This window comes from Xylona heveae, assembly GCF_001619985.1.
Source record: "Xylona heveae TC161 unplaced genomic scaffold L228scaffold_8, whole genome shotgun sequence".
Classification (NCBI taxonomy): Eukaryota; Fungi; Ascomycota; class Xylonomycetes; order Xylonales; family Xylonaceae; genus Xylona; species Xylona heveae.
Genome location: NW_017264200.1, coordinates 891,265 through 903,632, shown reverse-complemented (window position 1 = coordinate 903,632; position 12,368 = coordinate 891,265). Strand labels below are relative to the sequence as shown.

General features: G+C 46.1%; 4 protein-coding genes and 1 non-coding gene across 5 annotated transcripts; 4 read left to right on the top strand and 1 right to left on the bottom strand.

Moving 5' to 3' along the window:
* Positions 1–20: 20 nt before the first annotated feature.
* On the top strand, positions 21–1,674 carry L228DRAFT_284337 (tRNA isopentenyltransferase; the record flags this gene model as incomplete). Its single annotated transcript, XM_018336214.1, has 4 exons — positions 21–216; positions 280–480; positions 544–1,512; positions 1,615–1,674. Exons 1-4 carry the CDS (start codon positions 109–111, stop codon positions 1,672–1,674), a joined length of 1,338 nt encoding a protein of 445 aa, XP_018186838.1. The 5' UTR covers positions 21–108.
* Positions 1,675–2,835: 1,161 nt separating this feature from the next.
* Positions 2,836–2,907, top strand: L228DRAFT_t98. The gene has a single exon. It is a non-coding gene; the product is annotated as a tRNA-Ala (tRNA).
* Positions 2,908–3,458: 551 nt separating this feature from the next.
* On the bottom strand, positions 3,459–5,853 carry L228DRAFT_269669 (6-phosphofructo-2-kinase; the record flags this gene model as incomplete). The annotated part of the gene is made up of 10 exons (XM_018335302.1): positions 3,459–3,563; positions 3,628–3,804; positions 3,889–4,263; positions 4,626–4,733; positions 4,785–4,865; positions 4,952–5,121; positions 5,232–5,329; positions 5,402–5,437; positions 5,543–5,731; positions 5,840–5,853. 10 exons carry the CDS (start codon positions 5,851–5,853, stop codon positions 3,459–3,461), a joined length of 1,353 nt encoding a protein of 450 aa, XP_018186837.1.
* Positions 5,854–6,490: 637 nt separating this feature from the next.
* On the top strand, positions 6,491–7,745 carry L228DRAFT_269668 (mitochondrial import receptor subunit TOM40; the record flags this gene model as incomplete). Its single annotated transcript, XM_018335301.1, has 3 exons — positions 6,491–6,802; positions 6,923–7,573; positions 7,638–7,745. The coding sequence occupies 3 exons, from the start codon at positions 6,491–6,493 to the stop codon at positions 7,743–7,745; spliced, it is 1,071 nt and encodes a 356-aa protein (XP_018186836.1).
* On the top strand, positions 7,701–8,326 carry L228DRAFT_169687 (hypothetical protein). Its single transcript, XM_018329466.1, has one exon. The coding sequence runs from the start codon at positions 7,807–7,809 to the stop codon at positions 8,164–8,166; it is 360 nt and encodes a 119-aa protein (XP_018186835.1). The 5' UTR covers positions 7,701–7,806; the 3' UTR covers positions 8,167–8,326.
* Positions 8,327–12,368: the final 4,042 nt, after the last annotated feature.

The following is a 12,368-nucleotide window of genomic DNA, read 5'->3' as shown; positions in this document are numbered from 1 at the left end:
AGATTGTTTGAGCACCCCGGCCTGGCTTCAGTTTATTCTGAGTATAGACTTCTTTCGGCACCGATGCTATTTCAACCAGTGAGATAGATTATTCGATCTCCGGCATGAATGTTTCGAGCTCTTTCTTCTTGCTTGCGCCCAGTCAAAATGATCCGTCCTCCGCCCCGCGACCCTATTGTCGCTGTAATAGGTGCGACTGGAACAGGCAAATCCGAGGTATCGCCCAGCTCCAACATCTTTCTCGCGCGTAAGAGTATGGCGCTGACTACTGCAGGATAGCTGGCCGTTGAAATAGCGCTCAAGTACAATGGCGAGATCATCAATGGGGACGCAATGCAGATGTACGATGGTCTGCCAATCATTACCAATAAAGCCACGACCGAAGAACGAAGGGGCGTACCGCATCATCTCCTCGGCTGTATCGGGTTACATGAGACAACCTGGAGCGTTGGAGACTTTACGAAAAAAGCGCTCTCCGTGGTATGATTGGCAAACAATTGATAGTAAAATTGGCCCAGCAAAATTAAGGTAACGCTTCTGCAGATTCAAGACATAAGATCCAGGGGTCGATTGCCGATCCTTGTGGGCGGCACACATTACTATACTCAATCCCTTTTGTTTCAAGACGCTCTCACCGGTCAGGAGGATGAATCTACGGGTGTTGAGATATCCAAATCTTCTTCAGAAAGTGACACTTTGTCTGGCGTCACTACAGCTGATTTATTAACAAGGCTAAGAGAAGTTGATCCCGTAATGGCAGATCGTTGGCATCCTAATGACCGGAGAAAGATACAGAGGTCGCTCGAAATATGGTATCAGACTGGTCAAAGAGCTTCTGACATTTACGAGCAGCAGAAAAGGAGCAAGGCAATGGCGAGTACCACGTCTGTGGACGACAGCCCGAAAGGCGGAGAAGAAGACCAAGCCTGGGAATCAAATTCAGGGTTGCGCTTTCCAACCCTTTTCTTGTGGCCTTATGCAGATTCCGAGGTTTTAAAATCGCGGCTAGACAGTCGCGTGGACAAAATGCTTGCGGGTGGGTTATTAGATGAAGTAAAAGAGTTGGATACGTTCCTCTGCAGGAGGCAGGACGAGGGTCTTTCTACTGATAAAACTCGGGGCATATGGGTCTCAATTGGATACAAGGAGTTTGTGTCCTATGTTGAAGCGCTTCGATCCAGCGGCGATTCTAAAGACCTTGAAACTCTCAAGCAGACAGGAATCGAGCAGACCAAGGCCGCTACCAGACAATATGCCAAACGGCAAATTAGATGGATCCGTATAAAGCTCCTCCACGCTCTAGCGGATGCTAGCATGACCAGCAATCTGTTCCTGCTAGATGGCTCAGACCTTGGCCACTGGTCTGAAAATGTTGTACGGCCAGGTCTTGAACTTACAGGCAAATTTTTAAATGGCGGAGCACTACCAGCACCTACCGAGCTTACCCCGGCAGCACAGGACATGCTTGCACCGAAGAGAGATTTTGACATGAGCAACCGGCGAGACAAATGGGTAAGAAGAACTTGTGAGTTGTGCAAGGTTACGGCTGTGATAGAACCGGATTGGATCCAGCATGTCAAAAGTAGAAGACACCGAAATGCTCTACGTTCACAGGCAAAGCGAGAAGCATCAGCTGCTCATATGGCAGACGTTTCTCAAGCTCGAAGTGAATAGATCAACGGGGGAGATTTGTAAATACACTGGTCTCAGTTCGAGCGCCTACTTAATATTACATAGTATACCAAAACATTCTAATTGCAAAATGTCGATGCAACAAATTCTACCCACATGAGTTGGCTCGAAGCCCCTCGCATATCAGTGTCAATGAGTTCATGTCTACCAGACAATAGACCCTTAAACTCGTTTTTTTTACTGGTAGGAACTTTTACGAGAAACATCCGACCATGACATGGCCGAAATCAGCATTCTAGTGAAATTTGGGGGTCTCTATTGTGGAGCATCAATCTGGTGGGTTGTGCTGTCTGTGTTCTAAACCAAGAAAGGTATTAAATCGCATGGTATATATTATCAAATACATGATATACCAGTACATGCGACCATAGACTGAGGAGAACTGGGCATCCCGTCCGCTCTGCCATACATAAGCCTCAGATCGGCGGACTAGTAGTTGGGTCGGTGACGACCAGCGAATCCCCGCTGTTGCATGTTTTTTTTTGTTTTTCTCATCTTTATTTTCTACTTTTCTTTTTTTATTCTTCTTGTATTTTATTTTTAACTAATTATTTTAGGTTTATTATTTTTTAAATTGAGAATTTTTTATTGTGGTTCATAGCTCCTACCGATTTTGATTTAATATTTTTGCTTTAAACCATGAATATACAAATAACTCGGGATAATTCATATGGCTCTTTCAAGTTTAGCCAGAGGGGATTTTATTTGTCTTGGCTTTAACACGGCATAAATCATATGCAATTTATAAATTACAAATATATGCCCCCGTTCTCGCCACAATAGAAAGTCAGGGTAGAAGATGAATAGACTCAGTCTGATATTCATCGACATTAAACCTCTTTAGAGCACACAGGTCTATTGAAATGCTCACCCGCGATGTGAATGAATTCAATCGCTTGGTTACTGTTGTTGGACAGATGACAAGAGTAAAAAAAATATAAAAGAAACATGTAATAATCCTAGTGAGTAGCCTCTATAATACAGACACACTTTTCCGTAGGCTTTTAGTACGCTGTCCATAACCATACTAACAACGACCAGCATTAGAAAAATTGGTCTCAAAGGGCAAAAGTGCCATACAATCTTTTGGATCACTTGTTGTGGTTTATATATGATAATGATTGACCATATTTCAACAAACAAGGGCAATTGGTCTAGTGGTATGATTCTCCCTTAGCATGGGAGAGGTCCTGGGTTCAATTCCCAGATTGTCCATTTCTTTTTGCACTTTTTTTCAAGTGCATGCGTTTATTTATTCATTTTCTAACCCTTGTTGACTTTAATAGTGATGCCTAGCACAGATTCTTTATTTTATCTTTCCCCCTTCGCATTTGTTTGACAGAGCTTTTTGAACCGGTAAATGCCTTGACTGTCAAATTATCGCCTACGAATAACCGGGAGTTGGGTGTGACGTGAGCAGGGTTACCGTGCCGGGGAAATCCGCTGCGAATAACAGGGGGATATAATTGTATCAAGCTGTGAAACAATCAAGCACTTCTTACTAGTCTGTTACTATACGCTAAAGTGGAAGGTTGGTAGAATGGTTGGACTTCAAGGCACGAGCTTTTAGGGAGAAAATATCGAAGATACAATGGCTGATAATTTAGTAATATGGTATTGAATACTACAACAGCCGTATAATTCGGGAATATGTAGATTGAATTGCAACTGATTGTAGGCGTGCAGGGGAGAAGCGACTAATCAATAATGCCGGACAAGTGTGTATCAAAAAAAAAATATGTTCTTGAATCAAACCAGAGACTCCATCAAGGAGACATCGGACGGAGGTCGGGAGACAACAATTCGTGCTCTTTGGGGAGACCCGGGATATGGATGCGCTTAGTTTCGTTGTTGTAGCTGGCAGGAATAATCTAGAAGACGAGTCAGTTAGAAATGTCTTTTGACAGAGTGCTCCTTGCTTTCTCGACACCGTACCTCGATGATTTCGTTTCGCGGAAACTCGAGATTTGGAATGTCCGCCGCGTTACAGGCCATTAGGTAGCCGTAAAGAACCCTGAGAACGCTTTCGTGTGCGATAATGAGCAAATCGTTTTGCTCACGCTCGAGTTCGAGGATAATCGGCTCAAGGCGCACAGCGAGATCGTGATATGACTGAAAGTGACCAAGTCAGTGCATGAAGTAGGATAAGGGCGGGCAAGGCTGGTAAAACTCGCGCCTATCCCTATTCATACATACCTCAGCCCGCGGATAGCGATGGTGATATGGATCAGCATTGTGTTTTGCCACCTCATCAGGGTAAATGCGACGAAGAGCCTGGTTGGACATGGTTTCGCGAATGCCCGGATTGATTTGGCTCATCTGCGGGCGTTGCCGAACTCGATATCCCAATGATTTCAAATAATCAGCAGTCTCTACTGTTCTCCGACGAGTCGATGTCCAAATAGTCAACGGACGGAGAGGAGCGTCTGAACCACCGCGGTCTATGAGTGCCTGCCTCTCCTCCTGCCGATGTCGAGTAAGAGTGTCCGACATTTTTTTTGCATACTCTTGACCCTCTGGACTGAGCGACGCATCCGCGCGGTAGGAATCTTCTCCCCGAGTCATTCCGGCCTGAACGCGCTGTTAGAAAGAAATCACGACCAACAGAGAGTACGCAGATATGGATTGTTACATGGATGGGCAAAGTAACGCTTATGAAGAGAAAGAGAGGGAGCGGGAGAGAAAGGCGGGAGGAGAGAGAGAAAAAGAGATATTTGTGAAAAAATCAAACCTTACCCTTGCAAAGTATGCTTGTCTTGGCTTTACATGGAGATTCAAGAGGTAAAAGACGATCCGGTGAGAGAGATAACCAAAAGAGCAATTATTTACTGTCACACGTTCTCCTGCGTTAAGCATCTAGGTGAAGTAGTGAAAGAAGACCGTCAGTGATTGGTTGATATCGTTGCATTGGGCGTGGGACAATCCCCGCTTACCTTGACATAATTTAATTCTTTCTCTTCCATAGTCTCAAAATGAGGAATCTTTGCGGATATTCGAGTGAGGTAGGCTTTTACTGCGTCTGCGGGATCCCATCCAACATACTTTTGATTCCGTCAGTGCAGATTCGCGACATGGATCGGGCATTTACTCACATCAGGAGAGGAGATTTTAACGCTCCGAACGTTTTCTTCAATGATTCTTTCATCCGTGCAGGTTGATTCTATGAAGAGAGTCTGCAAAGAAAAGAGTTAACATATACCAGATGATCAGTTGTTCAACAAACAGCTCTGTTTAGGGGGGAAAGTCCCGGCGGACGAACCTCGATATTATGCTTTGCGAATTCTTTGGCAAGGGACCTGCGCCCAGCAGCGAGGGGGTTGACAGCATCATAGACGGCGACCTGACCGTTTTCATGATTAAGGAATTCATAAATGTCTTCTCGACACTTTTTCAGAATCTTTTGGCGAAGAAGAACGGAAGATGCGGAGGCTAGACAGAGGAGTACAGAAGCGTCAGATATATCCTTACATCGGATATCCAGTCGATTAAAGATTAAAGCGGCTTAAGATTGGTGAAAAGATCGGTCTGAAATTGCTCACCATTGATGAAAAAGTAATCCTCTGGCACATCTCGATCATTTCCTACAGTCGCTCGTCGATAGTCTCCAAGGTGAAATACTCGAGTCTTCACTCCTAGCCTAAAGATCAATTGACGAGTTTAGTAATTGGACAATCCACAAGTCGTTTCTATCAGGTGATTTTTCCCATACCATCGAAGATACCGTGCAACAGCAACGGATATATGCCTGTGTGCAGAGAGGAAACAAACGTTAGATATCATTCTGCATGATCTGGTCCAATCGTCAAGTAGAAATCGTAGAGTTCAGCATCGGTTGTTGCATCTTGCTTACGTTTTACCTCTAGCAGGAAGTCCAACAGTAACAATGGCAATTCTTCCGGAGTGAAAGAGGCGTCCCGATTCAGTGCTGTAAAGCTGAGCTGGAGCCATCTCTAGTTTCTCTGGGAGATCATGAATAGCATCTTGAAAGGTGCTAGATCGCCGGCGAAACCTGGGCGAATTCGCCACAATATCCGCTGTCCTGAATACAGTTCTCTGTTAGTGGTCTCAACTTGTACAGGAAGGGAGAGCTCTCGGAGAAAAGGGCATATAAGAGCATTGTCCACAACAAACAAAGCGAGTGACCTACAATAACGTATCCATGATAAGCTCGACAAACTCTAGACTTCAACCCTAATAATGTACAATTAAAGGCAAGCAGAGCTGAAAAGATATTTGACGGGAATGCAGAAGGGAAAATAATAAATTTAAATGCGGCGCAGCCAAGCTTGTCGCGAGGATTAATATTAGTAGTTCGAAGCGTGGAGCAAGTGGGATCGCAATTGGCCGCAGTCACGTGAATTCCTTGAACGAAAACAGAGCAGTCATCAAACACGGTGCGAAATATCCTTTTCTCCTTAGGAGATTTTCCAAATGTTATAGTGAAGCCTCTCCCTAGATTTGAAACCAAAGTCTCAACATCTTCAGCGTTCTGCGATCGTAATGAGAGTTGGTTTAAACGACGTCAAATTCACGGCGATTGATCGTCAGTTTCCGGTGCCGAAATGTACGCATAGTTGCGAATCCCTAGACACTAAATACGTAGCGGCGTCGACCTCCTAAAAATTATCGACGAAGCATCATCTCCGGTAGGACTTGGCAACCAGCAGAACAATTCTCCAGTCGAGCCTTCGCTGTATCAAAGAGGAACGACTTGGATCATCGAGCGTCCATTTAAGTCTAAGGTTCAGCGTTTCTGACATTCAGTCCATTGGTGCATTGCATTCCGCATTTTTTCATTATGGCCGAAGAGAAGCGCTCCGCGCTCGCCTTCCTCACGGACAATGCGGTCGTGACAGCGCTGGGAGATGCCTACAATTCGTTCTCTGAAAAGAGAGCTTCATTGGGTCTTTCAAACCCCGGAACCGTCGAGAATATTGCTAGAGAGGTCCAGAAGGATGTTTTCCTCAACAACTTTACCTTCACGGGCTTGCGAGCAGACCTAACCAAGGCTTTCAGCGTCTCACCTCTCTTCCAGGTGTCCCATGCATTCGCCATGGGATCCCAGGGTCTTCCGCCATACACATTTGCAGCCATGTATGGTACGCCAAAGGTATGCTTTCTTTTCCCTAATAAGCTTCCGCAATGCCTGTCGGACTTCGAATGTCGCATCTGCACTGCGGACTAAAGTCTCCTACGTTCCTGACGCCTTTTTTTCCTTTCCCTTCTCTAGGTTTTCCTTCAAGGCAATATGGACAATGACGGACAACTATCTGCGCGAGCAAATTACCGCTGGAATTCGTCCTTTGTCACGAAGACGAATGCTCAGATCGCCGGCCCCGGTCAAGCTATGATCCAGATTGACAACGACTATACCGGAAACGACTTCACGGCTTCCATCAAATCGCTGAATCCTTCATTGATTGAGGGAGGAATCACTGGTATCTTCATCGGTAGTTATCTTCAGTCAATCACCCCCAGACTTGCGCTTGGATTGGAAGCTATTTGGCAAAGACCATCTCTTAGCATGGGACCGGAGACCGCCCTTTCTTACTGCGGAAAATACCGAGGCGACAACTGGATTGCAAGCGCTCAGCTTCAGGCTCAGGGTGCCGTGAACACTTCCTACTGGCGCCGATTGACTGAGAAGGTCGAGGCTGGTGTGGACTTGAACCTCCAGTTTGCAGGTCTCGGCAGAGGCGCAGCCGGTCTCATGGGAGGCGCGGGTCGAGAGGGCGTGACGACGCTCGGTGCAAAGTATGACTTCAGAGCGTCTACTTTCCGCGCCCAGGTCGACAGTTCTGGAAAGCTCAGCTGCCTGCTGGAGAAGCGCATTGCTCCGCCAGTGCAGTTGACCTTTGCCGGTGAAATTGACCACTTTAAGGTGAGATTTCTCCCCGTTTGATTTCTGCGCCGAACGACTGATTGACTCAATTCGCAATTTGTAGCAACAAGCCAAGGTCGGTTTGGCTGTCTCGATTGAGGCGGCAGGCGAGGATCTCCTCGAGCAACAGGAGAAGGCCCTGTCCTCCCCCGCTCCCCCTCCGCCCTTTTAAACCTTATATCATGTCAAACATGATGCTCCCGCTCAAAGAATCACTGGTCCGTTCGATTTAGATGTCAGCAAGCCCCTGGCGTTGGCCGTCCGCGGAAAAACTATCTCTCAATCTCAACATTCTTCTTAGCTGTCTTACTACCTTTTCTTTTCTTTTCCTTCTCTCCCTCTTTGTAAATGAGTCTGCGCAGGCCCATTTGTCATGCCACCAAGTTTCTGTAAGCGGGTGGCTACCTTCAATGACCGCCACCCGGAGGTTCATCTTTTTTCGAGCCTTTTCCGCAGTCAACCTTTGTTCTGCGTGTCGAGCCATACTACATTTCTACTTGGTGCTCGGCATTTCAGATTGGGATGGTGTTGTATTATGGTACAGTTACTTCACGGCTCGATTGGGTATTCATGTTGTAGACTTTTGTACATAACGGCGAATGCATATGTAATCAAGCTCAATTGCTTCGACGGCCAAGGCCAATCCGGGCACTCTTGTGATCTTTAGACCGCGGAACTTTTGTTATCTTGCTCTTTAACGATTGTCATGAAGAGCGAGCGTCCTAAGCTGACGATGTGGGAGCAGTGGAAGATCATGTGTCGAAAGGATAGATACCGGGACTTGTGAAACACAAACGAATCCTTTTCACTCCCATCACGCTTATGGATAACATGTCGTTGTCACACAATTTGCCTTGCTGACTGTTACAGTCTCTCAACACGTGCCCTATTCCGGGTCGAAGTAAGCGTTGACGATGACATCACATGCATGTTCACACAGCTCAGATTTGGCTCAAAAACGTTTGCAAACCAGATATGACACGTCAGGTTACAATACACAGCCACTGAAACTCGGCAAACTTGGCTCAGGATTCCCTGCCAAACGAGTAGTTAAGTATATTCATTTTGGAAGTCCATCTGTCACGGCATACTCTACTTTGCCAGCACAGCCGGTTCCCATGCATATGCAGGTCTGCGCCTTTTGATATTGATATCATTCCCTTCTCTTCTTCGGCATTATTGGCATTAAAAACCTTATTTATTGTGGCGTTAAACGCATTAGAGACAATGGTTTGTGCATCGATCCAGGACAATGCTGAGGATCACCTCAACACTACAACAAAAGACCTTTCCTTTTCGTCGGTTGCATATGCTTGTAATTAATTATACTCTTTGCCAGCGTTTCATTTGGAGTTGAAGGACAGATACATGTACCTGTTAGCAAACGATCATGGGTTTGAAGGTCTTCAGACCGTCTCTTGAAGTTCCTGGAAAATAATGCCGACAGATAAACTTTGCTCAACATCTCCGGTCTCTACGCCTGGATAACAAAAGATGGGCTTAAGTGCAACATCTCGCGCAAAGAAGTATCGCAGCTGGGCAGGGCTGAATCGCCCTATCCACTACAATATTATCAAGATAAAAGTCCCCCTAGATGGGAAATATATGGGCATTATTTTTTGGTCGCAAGAGATGCTTCATCAACTAGCTCTCTATTGAAAGTGTCTGTACCCTTCATTCCTTCTCTATTGATCTTTTCATAACTTGTAGCCTTTCTTACACATAACACTTCGTTCCATGTGTTCCTCGCATCATGAAACCGAGAAGACTCAAAATGGCCATGCGGCCACATAAAGGTTTCAAATGGCAAATGCTGTGCTCTCTTCCTTGCATTCCCCCGTCAGCACCCAATTCACAGATTCCAGTACTCTGCCTTTAGAGAGGTTGCCACGTGCTGACAACGTGCAAGGTTGACCAAACTCAGAGTAGATCCCGAAGTGTCTTACCTGGCATGGTTAATTTCATATATATGCTACACTCTTGGTTTCGGCGCGACGATGATTGCGCTACGCATTTGAATTACCTTCTAATTAGGTAGTTACAGATTTCGCAATGGCTGAAACTTGTCTCGAGTTTTTAAACATGAGTATTAGAAGAGTGGTATCCAACAATAACAATATGGCGATTATTTTGCAGCCTTGGGTGCGAGCGAATTAAATATGTATTTGCATGCAACCCTTTTCTTCGAGGGTCTTTACAGGGGAGCCTCAGTTCCTATTTCAAGTTAAAGTGGTTCTCGCAATTCAGCACTGGCTGTTTCTTTCCAACCATTGCAAAACGCCTGGACCCGTACCACTGTACAACATCTGTGCTCCATCAGCCCCGTCTATACTCTGGGAGTCATTGACCAGCTGGACCAAGGAACCAGTGGCAGTGAGATTATCGTCATTACTTCGACACCCAATCGGAACATTTCTGCAAACCCATTGTTGCAAAGTAGCGCGTGTTCTTGAGGTGCCACTTATAAAAAGTTCAAACACAATGATGACTTTCAAGAGGACGATTTCATGAATCCACTACGTTTTAAATGTAATCCCTCAAGTCCTCGTTGTGGATCATTTTGAAAGTCGTCACAACAATGAGCATATGCGCGCCGAGGCAAATACGCACCACCGTACTACGGTAAACGAATGGATCAGGCCGTGGTCAATCGACGTCATCACATACCAGACGTGGAAAACGCAGGCGGGGGCCACGTCCAAATTTTCCCCCTCGCATGCAAGATCCCGACTACTAGTATTAATGTTGAGCTATATAGGATACGGCGCAATGGTTTCAAGGGGAAATGATTTCCGTGCAGATGAATAAGACCCTGAGTGAGTACAAGATCGAAAAAGGCTCCGTGCAATGCCTAGCATGAGTAACCTAATTGATTGTGCTGGTTCTCAGATAGCAGTGACTGTCAACTGCAGCATATTTGGTAAGCGTACGCAGACCAAAGTCTTCAACAAAAAGGAATCGGAATGGCATTATTTCCGAGCTCTGGCCCCGGTGGGGCCCTTAAGCAAGTTGCCCTTCTTACCTGAAGTAGGGCCCACCGGACAAGCATCTTTCCAACAACTGGGGTGGCTTTGGCGAAAATAATGTCGTCCTTTGGGGCGGTGGAGATGCAGGGCGTAACCTTACCCTAGGCGCAATATTTTGCGGATCACGCGCCCGTTTAGCGCACACCATTGCACTTTAGTGAGATTGGTATCGTCCGAGGCGAAAATTGCTAGGTCATGTCATGCGGAGCAAAACGTCGACTATGAACCCGGACGCCCGTATAGTCCCGCCTTAGTCGGCCTGGTTTGGGAGTCCTGGCCCGCCGTCGACGGACAGCTTTCCCCCGACGTACCTCCCTACTTGGTAGGTAGGTCAATACTAAGACCAAGCTGTGTGTACTTTGGGCGGATCGCTAATGTTAGGTAGTTGACCTTTGAAGAGATTAGGTAGCCTGGGGAATTGCTCCCGTATTACTCTGGCTCCTCCATTGTGCCAAGCACAGAACCGTTTTTGTCACAGCTGACACTACTTTTACAGAGAGCCCAAAAAAAAGGAAACCTGTGGGACGAACATGCGCACAAGGTATTGAATGCCCATTTATTTCGGATGCGATGAAGGTCCTGTCCATCAATAAGAATGGAGCCTCGTCATTGAACTCTCATTGGCTTGTTCTTCTGTACGAAATTCCGTCCCCGAATTATCAACGGACCACGTATAATTCGGCCATCCTGGTTAATCCCGATAAGATTTTTCTCTCTCTACCCTTGCTGCTCAGATCTTACGGTTTTGCCTGCCCTTTCAGCCTGCTGCTATGAAACAAAACTGTAAACTTTTGATGTACAAAATTAGGTAGTTCATTGATGTAAGCGTGCCAGGGAAACGTGTTCCGCGTGCCATCCTCCGTGCAAGGGATGACCATGCTTCTCACCAACGCAGATCTTCCCAGGCTATTACGAGCCTTTCACAAGGTATCAATGAGTCCGCTCCTGTTTGTAATTATATGCCCATGCCATTTATATGAAGCCCCTACCCCTATAGGAAAAAAAAAGGAGAAGATATAACAAGGCTGGAGCAGCGCATGCTTCCACTTTAAAAGTGTAGAACCTCGAAGATATATCCTCTAGCAATGTTCCACATCTTATAATTGAACATGGGAAAAGCTGCAAATCACAGCTTCTAGCATCGCAGTCGATTTATTGAATTCAATAACAACCCGAATTATACCCCGACATATGATAATGACGTTTCATTTCATAGATGTTATAGGACCATGCCTGTTCTTCGATTTCCACGTGAGAATCCAGGCCGCCTAAGCCATAAACGAAATGGGACATTTGGCACTGATGACCCCTCGCTCGTTGGAGATTTTGAGAGCTTGTCGCGCTTAACGAGAAAGAAAAGGGCAAAGGAAATGAGTGAGTATTAATAATGAGACTCTCCTGTCTAAACTGGACCACCGCAGATACTGTAAATGTGAAACTTGTAGTCGCAAAGACAGTGCTATTATTGCACATTTACTGGTATGCCAGATAGACCAAACGTACTAACTGTGCTTCCCCAATCGATCCAGTGCGCCGTCACCTGGGATCGGCTCTGCCCTCGCACCCTAATTGTTCTAGTCTAACCCAGTGCACTCTGGGTCAGTCGTCTGTCACAGATGGGGTTTGCTGGGACAGGTCTTGACCTGTCCGGACCCATCCAGCTTCCTTGCAACGAAGCTGGCTAGAGCTCCTAATCTCCGCACATAACTTGCCTATAGCACAGTACTCCGTACGAAACCTCAAGGCGGGCGGATACGCAGGGTAGTAGT

Bases quoted from the DNA above. Each gene is read 5' to 3' on its own strand.
- L228DRAFT_169687 (XM_018329466.1), top strand. From the start codon at position 7,807: ATGTCAGCAAGCCCCTGGCGTTGGCCGTCCGCGGAAAAACTATCTCTC.